This window comes from Phacochoerus africanus, chromosome 7 (genome assembly GCF_016906955.1).
Source record: "Phacochoerus africanus isolate WHEZ1 chromosome 7, ROS_Pafr_v1, whole genome shotgun sequence".
Lineage (NCBI taxonomy): Eukaryota > Metazoa > Chordata > Mammalia > Artiodactyla > Suidae > Phacochoerus > Phacochoerus africanus.
Window position 1 is genome coordinate 75,565,323 of NC_062550.1, and position 12,899 is coordinate 75,578,221.

The 12,899-nt window shown below is 39.4% G+C and overlaps 1 protein-coding gene across 4 annotated transcripts in view; it reads left to right on the forward strand.

Annotated features, from left to right (window-relative positions):
• Positions 1-291: 291 nt before the first annotated feature.
• LRRK2 (leucine rich repeat kinase 2) overlaps positions 292-12,899 on the forward strand; it is a 149,670-nt gene continuing 137,062 nt past the window's right edge. For 3 of the 4 annotated variants that reach the window (XR_007135912.1, XM_047787969.1, XM_047787970.1), the window contains exons 1-5: positions 293-595; positions 865-950; positions 5,475-5,584; positions 8,178-8,266; positions 11,523-11,657. Coding sequence is in view for 3 of the 4 variants with exons in the window: in XM_047787969.1 (XP_047643925.1) it covers positions 442-595; positions 865-950; positions 5,475-5,584; positions 8,178-8,266; positions 11,523-11,657 (574 nt within the window). In the remaining variant the exon portion in view is untranslated. Of the gene's footprint in view, positions 596-864; positions 951-5,474; positions 5,585-8,177; positions 8,267-11,522; positions 11,658-12,899 lie in introns of all 4 variants that reach the window. The other variant, XM_047787971.1, reaches the window with a different exon arrangement.

Sequence of the window (12,899 nt, forward strand, 5' to 3'; positions counted from 1 at the left end):
TGAGGCCCTTTCTTCCTGTGCGACTCCGGGCCGCGGCGACGCCGCCGCGAGCGGGATCCGGTCCCGGGAGCCCGCGCCCGCCGGGGATCCCGTCTCAGCCGGCGCGGGGGCCACCGCCACGTTCGCCCGGGCCCAGCCGGCTCCCGCCAGGTCCCGGCCGGCCGCTGCTTTCTCCGCTGCGCCCCGCCCCGGCCGTAGGTCTTGCAGGCCCCGGAGCTGAGTTTTGGCCCTGGGTCAGGGAGGAGGAAGCGGAGGAGGGCTCGGCGTGAGGGCGCGGGAGGGCGGCGCGGGGCGGGGAGCCGCCGCCTGCCCTTAAACGGGCGTGGGGACCTATGGGGCCGGCGGGGAACGCTGGCCGCAGATGCTGAGCGGCGCTCGCCCCCTTCCCGGAGCGGCCGGCCTTCGTGCGGGAGGGGCGGCCCGTTCGGAGCTGGGTCGGTCATGGCCAGTGGCAGCTGCCAGGGGTGCGAGGAGGAGGACGAGGAAGCTCTGAAGAAACTGATAGTCAGGCTGAAAAATGTCCAAGAAGGAAAACAGATAGAGACGCTGGTCCAAATCCTGGAGGATATGCTGGTGTTCACTTACGCCGACCACGGTAATGGGTTTGCAGGGAAGCGGTTCCTTTACCCCGGTTCCCCCTCACCCCCCCTTTTTTTGCAAACTTTCTTCCCCTGAACTTTGCGGCACCACAAACCTGGACTCTCGAGAAGCCGCAAACTCTCTGTTCCTTGAGACAGAAAGGACCCGACAATTTTAGGAAGGTCTTGTCCTCACTTCTTTTGCTTTCTCCCCCCTGTTCAGACTTAAAAGGGGTGCCATGAATCGTGACTTTGCTTTTTTTCCCCTAACCCCCTTCTTTTCCAGCCTCCAGGTTATTTCAAGACAAAAATGTCCACGTGCCTCTGTTGATCGTCTTGGACTCGTATATGAGAGTCGCTAGTGTGCAGCAGGTAAAGGAGTTGTTTTCATTTTGCCCGTTCCCCCTTCTCTTTGGAAATAGATGTTTTTCTGTCAGTATTCTATACCCAGAGTTCTGGGTTATTTCTGAGATTTGGCTTGACAATCCACTGACTGTGATTTTAAGATGGAAGCATTGTCAAATCATTATCAAATGTTAAGGGCGTAAAAGGGCCTACAGTGTGCTCCTAGGTGTCTGTCTTTAAGAAGCAACTTTATACAGTTGATTGGCACAATATGGATGGTGGTGGGAGGGGACTAATAATAGGTTAAGGTTTCGTTCTGTTAATGGCTAGATGAGTTCATCAGTGTTTAGATCAAATTATTCTAAGAATCTTCCCAATGTTTGTGTCCTAGAGGTGACACCATTGTGAATAGTTTGGGAAAGAGGAATAATGAACAGTAATAGAATTAATAATAATTAAATTAATAAAATGAAGTTACTGGCAAACTTATAGGTTTAAGGTTTTTTTTTTTTAACTTGAAGATAGCTTTCTAACCTTCTTTAATTGTAGTATTAGCTAAAGAAAGTGATATTTTAGGATTCCTCTATGAATTTAAATTTATACTTCTTAACTGTTTTCATATAAAATGAATATAACAGTGAAACTTTTAGAATCTGCACTGTAGGAAACCCAGAAAATTGTTCAATGTCTTAGATATATTTATTTAAAAAGGAGCCTTAAGATGATAATTAAGGATGTCTTAACAGTCAAAACAGAAGTACTGCCTAAGGTTAACTTCCTTTGTAGATTTTCAGATTTGGGGAACTAAAATCAGTTTTTTTCATTTGCACTAAGTCCTGAAGGGAAAGATGATTGAACTTTGAACTTTGTGGAGGTGCAGTGTTTCTTAATATCTACTTGAGAGGTTAGACAGATGTTAAGAATTATCTGGATCTCTAAATCTATATCTATCTACTTTATGTGTATCTGTCCAGCTATGTCTTGTCTGGGTAACCATATACCTAGCTTCTTTTATGTAAAGATTTTTATAACTCAGATAAACGGTTGCTTTAGTTTTTCTTCAGCTGAAATAGCTCTCATCTGATGATTCATTTTTCAGGCTGTTAGCAAATAAAATCACAAAAAGATAGAGGCATAATAAAGACACTGTCCTTTTTGGCAGCTAATGTCTGGATTTTGCCTGTGAAATAGGAGTCACTTTTCAGTGATGGCTTTACTGTGCTTGCTGCTCTCCACCCACATCATCCCTTCTTACCTGTCTCTGCTTTGGTGTCAAAAGTACCTTGTCTGGCAGTCCCTTCCTTGGCTTCTGTTCTTGGTAGAGTCTCCTCTGCTGGGTCCAACTGAGAACAACTGGGCCTGGGGGTGCTTTGGTCTGCACAGACCAGAGGAGGCGGAGCTAGACGTGTGAATCCAGGGGAACCTGGAATATACCCACCACCTAATTCTTCTTCATTTAAAACTGTCTAGGCCTGGACGTGTTTGCTTGGAGTAGTTATGAATGTCATTCAATATCCTTGCCCAGTAGGTAGCAGAGACCAATTGTGTAAGAAAAATAAGGAATTGTCTTTTGATTTGGTAATTTTATGGACTAGAATTATCGGTTACAGCACCATGAGTATATTAATCTCCAAAGGGGATTATGTATATTATATCATTTGATTCTCTCAGGGCTCACTACCCTCTCAGAAATCTCACTGAATATTTGTTCCTCAGAGTAAGTAGCTGATTTAGGATTACAGAGCTAGTTGACAGAGTCATGGCTTCAAGGCTCCACATGCCTTCAAAATCTCTTTCTGTCACATATTAGCTGCTGAATTCACAAACTTTTCACACTAGTAAAAAAGCATTGTGGGGAGTTCCTGATGTAGCTCAGTGGGTTAATGACCTGACATTGTCTCTGTGAGCATGCAGGTTCAATTCCTAGTCTCACTTAGTGGGGTAAGGATCCAGCGTTGATGTACGCTGCAGTGCAGGTCACAGACGTGGCTTGGATCTGGCGTTGCGGTGGCTGTGGTGCAATTTGACACCTAGCCAGGAACCTTTCATATCTTGGCCGTAAAAGAAAACACACACACACACACAACAAAACAAAAAGTACAATGGATTGGTACAAATACTCTGCACAGTGACAGAATCAATTTAAATTATCATTGATCTTATCAAAGGGATGGCAAGTGAGATCTCTACTGGTATTTTAATACTTCACTTGAAAGAAAGTGGATTTTTTCCTTCAGATTTCTTCATGATATTGGTGTAGTTTGTATAGATGTCCTTTAATGCTTTGTAATGTTGAATCAGTTGGAAGTGCTGAATTAAAAGCACTCGATAAATTTAAGGAATCAACGTAGTAAAGAACCTTCAAAAGCAAATTGTAAGGTTTGTTTTCAGAATTCATTTAGCATGACATTCCAGCCTCTGAATTTTTATTTTCAATGCTCTTTCATATTTTATTAATTCTCCTTAATAAAGGACAGTCTTTAGAGAATTGGTAGTTAGGCTGGCTGTCTTATACATTTCTTTTCTTGCCAGTCATCTGATTATTTCTCTGTGTTCCTCAATTTTACATTACTTCTCTTTATCCACACAGTTTCAACCTTTGAAGTAAGTGAATGAAATATATGAAAGTAAAATTTTCTCTAACCCCTGGACTCTTTCCCGTTGTGCATTAATTAGATACTTGAATTTACAGAATAACTATAATAAAGTGAAGCTACTAATTTAATAATTCTGTTAAAACTGTGCAAGATGGGAACCTTTTCTCTTTGGAAAAAAAGCTTTTAATTGATACATTAATGGATCAATTGTTACCTCTGCTTTGCTGCCAGCGTTTCTATTTAGTTGTAGAAGCTCAGTTGCCTCAATCTTTTTGCAGAGCAATTACTGATGCTGCTATTTCACCAACCGAAACAGGTTTTCTTCTTGAGTCAGCCATGCAGGTACAGTGATGAGTATAGCATCCTATGTGAGGTGTGATTTATTTCCCACCAGAAGGTGTTCCGAATGTTATTTTTAAAAATACCAGGGGAAAATAGTCTTGATGTATTTTATGAAAGCACAAAAACAGCTGGTTTCCATGACATCTGGATTGTCAATATCTATTCAGCTTATGTGGAGGAGGTTGTCCTACTTAAATACAGGTAAAAATAGCAGTCGGAAACTACTTCCTTTTCAAGGAATTTGAAATCAAGCAAGAGGAAGTAGTGACAGCATAAAGCAATTCATGTTTAATCCAGAAAAGATCTAGAAATACTATTGTAAAGAGATCTTCTCTAATCACTTTCATCTTGTTAAATACCCATTGTTTATTCCATTGCTTAATCCAGAAAAGATCTAGAAATACCTTTTTTTTTTTTTTTTTGGTCTTTTGTCTTTTGCCTTTTTAGAGCCGCACCCATGACATGTGGAGGTTCCTAGGCTAGGGGTCTAATCGGAGCTACAGCTGCTGGCCTACGCCACAGCCACAGCAACGCCAGATCCGAGCTGCATCTGTGACCTACACCACAGCTCAGGGCAATGCCCACTGGATCCTTAGCCCACTAAGCAAGGCCAGGGATGGAAACTGCAACCTCATGGTTCCTAGTTGGATTCATTTCCACACCACCATGGTGGGAACTCCTAGAAATACTGTTGTAAAGAGATCTTGTGTAATCACTTTCATCTTGTTAAATACCCCTTGTTTATTCCGTTATACATATAGGAGACTTATGCCATTATTCCTTATTGGCTGCATAAAAATTTCTCACCTGGTCATTTAATTATCCGTGTCATTCAACTCCACTCTCACATCCAGGCTCATTTAGTAATAAGACTCTCCCCAGCAGCCTCCACACCATTTAGCATCTTGCTTTCTTTTCTCCCAGCTCATCAGTATTATTAGAAGGTTCCGGTTCCCCATTTTGAGTGACCAAATTTACTTTCTAAATCTGGCTCAAATCCTACTTTTCTGTTTTGTATTCTTCCCTGAGTAGTTCGAACTGACAGTGAATCCTCCTTTCAGGATTCATATTATATGGGTATTTATCACACATCATATTTAGGCACTTTTTCATTAGTCTCTAGATTTTCATGTATATATATGCATTTTCTATTTCCTTTGGTTTTTCTTTTTCTGACCATATTACGGGTAGTTCTGTAATATGTAGAAAGAATCAAAAAGTCCTTAAATTTAGAGAGGAATATAAAGCAGGCAGAGTGAGTTCAATTTAATCTCTAGTTTAGAATTAAAATATCATATTTAAAAAAATGGTGTTTTTTTTCAGAAGTAAAGAGCAACTCATTCAAGTGGCATCATGTATACATGAACTGAATGAAGATATATTTAACATGCATCAGTTAAGACCCTACTTCATTTGGAAATGTGAGAGAGCTGAGGGACATTTGTGATGTCTAGATCTCATCAGCTCATATTTAGGGTGTGGCCCTAAAAAGACAAAAAAATTTTTTTTAAATAATGTAGTCATCTATTCTATTAAGAATGAAGAGATTTGGCTGAATGTGTTCCACTATGATTTTTTTTTAAATGTGAATATTTGCCCTTCTTGTTTTTAGGTGGGTTGGTCACTTTTATGCAAATTAATAGAAATCTGTCCAAATACAATGCAAAGCTTAATGGGACCCCAGGATATTGGACATGATTGGGAAGCCCTTGGGATTCACCAGTAAGTATGACAGATGTGTAAAAACAAACTGCATTAAATATTTATCTATACATATGATAACCCTCCCCTTGATACATTATATTTGCATTCTAAGCCAGTCTGGTAAAAATCCCTTAAAATACATATTGTATTCCTTGAATCAATGATTCTTATTTATAGAGAGCTTTCAGCCCAGAAGTATAGTAAACAATTGAATTGCAAAACTAACATTTGAGGTAAAATGTTAGGTGTTACTATATTAATAGTATGATGATACAGTTATACAATTGGTTAAGTTGTAGATTGTTGATGACTGCTTATGAATTCAAACAAAGAAGAAATTTTTTTTTCATCTTTTAGTAGTAGAATTGATACAAACCACTAGTTCTTCAAAACAAAAATATGGGAACTGAAGTTTTAGTTCTATAAATAGTAATTTAGAAGTTTATACTTTACTGTCTTTAAAAGTACATTTATGTATATTCATACATATATATTTAATGAGCTTAAACTACAGCTTTCGAAATGAAGAAAAAAAGAAGAAATTATCTTTCAGCACATCTGCAGCCAAATCTTCATAGCTCTTTAAAAGCTATGTTATTGCAGTTTGCACCATAATGACTTTTTAAATGAGACTGCTTCTTTAGCTGTAATTGTTTAAGAAAAAAATTTCTGAAGAAAAATGGGTTTCCACGAAAATCTTTTTGGGATAACTTTGTCTCCTGACATTTAAGAAAATATCTTCTGTCCTCAACTTTAGGTGTTCTTTATACTAAGGTGACTTTTCTTTACCGCAGAGAAGTGAATGCATATTGCTTCCAAAGACATATTGCTTGTGACAAGCATAATGCAAAACTAAATTTTACATTTTTGCATTGTTTATTAGTGTCCACTGTGGCTTCAGATTTAAACAAATAAGAGCTGTTTGTTCATAGGGGAGCATATCTGTGCTTAATACACTTTTCAATCTTTGATAAATACACATTGCTCTTCTTCAATTTCCAGCTTCTCAGGGGTGTGCTTTGAAAAGAGGCTATTTCCGATGAATCTATGTTCTCATCTCCAAACTAATCTATGAAATTCTGTGATTCACTTGGAAAGAATACAGCATTTAAGGAGGAATTAGGCAAATTATACTTTCCACTAGTAATTGCAATGTGATGTGTCCCTTGGTTTGGATGAGAATTTCACCAAAGATTAGGAATCTATAACTTTAGAGAGCACTGGAAAACTCATCTAGTCATATTTGAGTACAAACCAAATATTTGTTTAATTAAACAAACATTACATAACATGAATGCCTCTATAGGGAGTCTCCTTCACTCATTTATTTGGTCGCTCATCTGCCATTCATTCATCCTCTGTTCATCAGATATTTATTACACCCCTCCTTTAGGCCAGCAGTAGTGTGAGCAAGAAGGACACACTTTCTCCAGTGGAGCATACTAGACCACTCCTAGCAAAAAGTTGCTATAAAACACATCTCCCTATATTTTAGGACTCCCCCACCAAAGGCTCATCGTACTAAAGGAGAAATATCTTGTGCAGTGATAAAGTCAGGTATAGTGGGTATGGAACAAGGAGAGGAGGGGCAGCATAGGTAGGAGGAGAATTGACAGCATGGAAGGGCAAGGTCTCTCAATTCCTCAGCTCACCAGCTGGAGACCGACCACATGCCAAGTTTCTTGAATCTAGGTGAACCATGGTTGCCATCAGGCTCTCTCTTCTTCTAACAGCCAGACTGTTATTCCTGGGTAGGAATGGATTAAAGATCGTATATTTTAGGATTGATGATTCAGGGACTCAAATTTAGTGAAGTTGAAGCAATTAAATACTATTGATACTAGATTCATTTTCTATTATAAAATATCAATTTTGGAGTTCTCATCATGGCTCAGTGGTTAACGAAACCGACTAGGAACCATGAGGTTGCGGGTTCGATCCCTGGCCTTGCTCAGTGGGTTAAGGATCCAGCGTTGCTGTGAGCTGTGGTGTAGGTTGCAGACAAGGCTTGGATCCCACATTGCTGTGGCTGTGGTGTAGGCTGGCGGCTACAGCTCTGATTAGACTCCTAGCCTGGGAACCTCTGTATGCCATGGGAGTGGCCCTAGAAAAGGCAAAAAGACAAAAATAAATAAATAAAATAAAATAAAAACATCAATTTCTTTTTCAAAAGTAGTAAAAATTTAAAAATTCAGATGGCTCTTCATTTATATATACAAACCAACACTTTAATTACATCTCTCTATAATTTAATGCATTAATCTGCATAACATATAATTCACAAGTTTATATTATATAAAATGGGCTTGATCTCTTGGTACATATACCTTGGTATTTATCTTGGATGTAGTATTGAGTGACATGATTAATAATTGAATTTGAATATTAGAGGAAAAAGTTACAACTTTTCTATTGAGACTTATACTAATTCCCTGTTATTTGTTATAAGCCTGACTCAGATTTATAGGAAGAAAAAAATACAGTAGCTTCAATACAGGGAATGGATTACAATGAGATGAATAAAAATAGGGTGAGTGAAAAACAGTATGTAAAAGAGCAAGCATCTAAGTATGATATTTCGCTTTATCTTGATTTTTTTTTTAAATTACAGACTGATTCTTAAAATGCTCACAGTTCATAATGCCAGTGTCAGCCTGTCAACAGTTGGATTGAAGGCCTTAGACCTTCTCCTAACTTCAGGTAATATGTACACACATATTTTTAATATTGACTCACATTCAAAAATACTTTAAGCCATTTACTAAATATGTTTTTAATTTTTTTAAGTATAGCATAATATCACCTCAGGATCAATGATTTTCAGAATTCTTTGTATATGTCTTTATTTCTTTTATCTACACTTTGTCTCTCAAAAGTCCCACCAAACATTGGCCTTAAACATCACCTTATATATATCACTCCCAAATCTAATTTCTAGCCCCAGCTTTGCTCCCCAAATCTAGTTCCACATCTCACATTCCTGTTAGTTTCTTGGCCGGATGTATGCTTGTCACTACTATATTGTTCTCTGTTCATCTCTAGGGTGTTTTCTATAATATATATTCTAGAGTATGACAGTAGTAATATTTAAAAATATATAGCATTACTTCTTGAGTGCTTGCTAGATGCCAGACTTTACATGTTCAGTACTTTACAAATACTCCACATGCTTTTAAAAGCATCTTCCTCAAAACAAGCTTTTAAAAGCATAACCCTCAAAACAGCCTTTTAAAAGCATAATCCTCAGAACACTTTCTGGGTGTTTGAGGAACACCTAGAAACCTAGAAACCGAGAGATTGCCTCAGCCAATAAGGAGTAGAACCAGGTTCTGATTTCACGTGTCAGGTTCTTTCCCTGAGTAAACTTCTGCCTAGAGAATAATGGACCTGGAAACAAAGACTGTTGCTGTGGTGCAGTAGTCGTGACATTGCTGTGATTGGTACTTGCTGTGATTTAAGGCGCTGAGAAGAAAGGCTGCTTACAGGGCAGCTAATGGTGAAAGATAGGGAGGATTTCCTCCAAAGTGCGAAGGATGCTTTAGGTCAGAGAACAGCACCTGCAGGTTGCAGAGGGGCTGGATGTGTAGGGGGGAAGATTTTAAATGCCCTCATTAGTCCTGCTAAGTGATGAAGACCCAATAGAAGAAAGAGAGAAGAAGAAAGAGGATGGCGATCAGAGGATGAATGAAGAGGGATAGGAAAGGCCAGAAGGTAGTCGTCCCTTCACTGGAGCCTTTTGTTAACATATATAATGGGAGGTATTAACTGGTCTTAAACATGATTTATTTTAAACATCCTTGGGAAACTTTTTTGTTGTTGTTGTTGTTGTTGTTGTTTTGTTTTGGGCAGGGGGAGGATTTATTCTCCACTTGGCAGTGGACAGGAGGTTTATGAATCTGAAAAATCTCCCAACATGACTATGTTGAAGTCAGCAGCGTGCAGACAATTAGAAAGTTTGACATGTGTTTTGAAAAGACTGTAATTAATTTCTTCCATAAAACATTAAGAATTTTGAGCTTTTAGGAAAGTTTGAATTGTGTTTAAAAGTTCATTTCGGATGCCTAGTAGAGGCTGACTTATGAATCACTTTTGTTGTTTGTCTTATTTGTTAATTGATTTAATGGTTAATGCACACTAACTGCTGTGCTAGCTGCTAGAACTCTCAGACTGGGAGGCGAAGTTCCTACAACGAAGTCACCGCCCAGCCCCACTGTCCAATGTAGCTTTTACAATGAGGGGAATGTTGCGTATGTTCAAAGTCATGGCTAGGAGCCATCCGTGACTAGTGAATATTTGGAATGTGAGAAACTGAATTTTAGTTTCATTTAATTTTAATTAATTTAAATTTGAGTTTAAAGTAGCCATGTTGCTTAGTGGCCGTAGAATTGGGCGGCACAGGCAAAGAGATAAAAAGCACTTAAAGAAATAATTTCAATTTGAGAGAGGTACTCTAACAGAGATCTCAAGAAAACCACTGTAGAAACACAAAGAGCAGCTAAGCACATTTGTAGGAGTTACGAGCACAGACGTGACCTGCCTAAATTTTAATCCAGCTCTGCCTCTTATTTGTTAGACTTTGGGCAAAGTCACTGGGTCACCTCTGTGCCTTAGTTTTCTCATCTTTTAAGTCAAGGATTGCACCTACCTTGTGGAGTGGTGGTGGGTTTCCATGTGTTAGAGTGAATTACTTAAACCTGGGTCTGACACGGTATGTGTTGTGCAAGTGTTTGCTCTGACTACCACTCCTATCTCTGTACTGCAGATTTTGTTGGCAGAATAAGTGTCGTTTGTGTTATTTCTTGAGTTAAGGTAGAAATATATTTGGTGTAGAACAGGACAAGGGTGTGTGTTCCCATGGTGGCTCAGCAGGTTAGGGACCCGATGTTGTCTCTGTGAGGATGCAGATTTAATCCCTGGCCTTGCTGGGTGGGTTAAGGATCTGGCTTTGCCACAAGCTGGCATAGGTTGCAGATGTGGCTCAGATCCTGCACTGGCATGCCTGTGGCATAGGTCTCAGCTGTATCTCTAATTTGACTCCTGGCCTGGGAACTTCCATATGCTGCAGGTGAAGCCACACACACACACACACAAAAAAAAAAAAAAGAAGAAGAAGAGGAAAGAAAAGGGCATGGACATTCCATACAGCTAGTTCAAGGGCACCGGGATAGTAAAGGAGCTAATTTGTGGTGAGCAAGGAGTTTAGCATATTTGGAGTCAGCAATGCAGGGATAGGAGGCTGATGAGGCATGTGATCTGTGAAGAGTCTGGTTTGTCTGACTGAGGAGTGCAAGAAGGCCTCAGAAGGTTTCAGCAAGGGATTTACAAGATCATTTGTGTTTTAGAAATGTAATGCAGGGGATAAACTAGATAGGTTGGGATTTGGGCAAGCAGAGCAATTTGGCAATTTTGTCTCTATTCCAGGTGAGAGATGGTGAGGTCCTGACCATAATAGAAATGGAGGGGCCTTGTTCGAAAGGAATTTTTAAGTTATTTAGAAGACAGACACGAAGGCCTTGGTTACGAGTTAGTTCTTTTGTTGGACAGAGAATGAGAAGAGAGAGGGAGGATGAAAGAAGGAAGATGCCTGGGTGGTTCTCTGGCAACTATTGGATGTGGTGTCTTTGATGGAGATAGGAAACTGGAGTGCGCTGGGTGGATGGCTATGCAGTATTCAGATGGCCTTGTCTAGGAGGCAGTTAGAAGTGTTTTGGGAGTTGGGGCAAGAGGTCTTAGCCGTGGATATTGATTGGGAATCAGAGAGTTATAATAAATATACAGGGAATTTATCTTATTTAGAAGGACCATAGTGTGTGACAGGTCTCATAACATGTGGGGTAATTAAGTAGTTCGTCAAAAGGAAAAGTCCAACAAACCATTCATAGTCTTCCCGTAAAAATGAACACATTACATATTAAAGCAGCTGTTTACTTGGAGCATATTGTTCTCTTCAAAATAGGTAAAATCACTTTGCTGATACTGGATGAAGAAAGCGATATTTTCTTGTTAATTTTTGATGCCATGCGCACATTTTCAGCCAATGATGAAGTCCAGAAACTTGGATGCAAAGCTTTACATGTGCTGTTTGAGAGAGGTATTTAAAAATATCTAATTCTTTATTTTGATGTTTATATAAGAAAAAAGGGCTTATATAGGGAAAATTTGAATGTAATTATGATAATAAAATATCTAAAAGCGTACGATTTATTAAAAGTGGGAGTTGTCATTCAAGGAGAAATAAGGGTGTTAATTCAGAAACATGGCTCATTTTTGCAGAATGAATTTCATTTGTGGATTATAACTTATGCCCTTGTAATAGACTTTCTTCCATTGCGTAAGAAGGCATAGGTTCACTTTGCAAACCAGATATGTAGGTGTTCAGAAAGAAAAACTGTGAAACGAGGCGTAGATTAAATTTGGGTTTATGATGTTGAATCATCACCAGAGATTTTAAATTGCTAAAAGCTCTGTATAAAGACCCAGGTGGTTTACAAAGTATTCCTTAGGAAAAAGACTAATAGGTCTTTTATCCCATGGCACTGAGATTGATGACAGAGATTAGCATATAATTTTATAGGTGGTTGGAACCTTTAGTCCTTCCTGATGAGGAAATGGATCAGAGAGGTGAAATGAGCAACCCGCCTGAGGGCACACAGCCAGTTATCTCCGTTCCAGTTCAATATGCCATGGTTTTTGAGAGCACATTTTGTGTCATTATGACAGCCAAGAGTGCCAAGGGTTTAGGTTAAGAATGACTTATGTGGGCCCTACGTCCCTATCAATTTACTGCTCTAGTTTCTGGCAGCTCCAGGAATGGGTTAGGTCACCTTATACTATATTTAATTCCCTGTTTTATTCCAGAAGGACTTCACATAGCTTATAGATATTTATACTTTTTTTTGTTTGTTTTTTCTAGGGCCACACCCGTGGTATATGGAGGTTCCCAGGCTAGGGGTCAAATTGGAGCTGTAGCCGCTGGTCTACGCCAGAGCCACAGCAATGCAGGATCCAAGCCGTGTTTCGACCTACACCACTGCTCACGGCAACGCCAGATCCTCAACCCACTAAGCAAGGCCAAGGATCGAACCCGCAACCTCATCGTTCCTAGTTGGATTCGTTAACCACTGAGCCACATCGAGAACTCCTAGATATTTATGATACATTAGAGGGAAAAGAAATGAATGAGGGAATAGGTGAAGGGAAAATGGTAAGAAGCTAGGTTCAATTTACTGCTTACTTCAGGTCCTTTATCTTTGCAAAGGAATGGACCAGAAATATGGTTCTTTGCTTCCAATCAGGCAAAGAAAAGAGGTAAACATCATTGGTTACAAAGTTA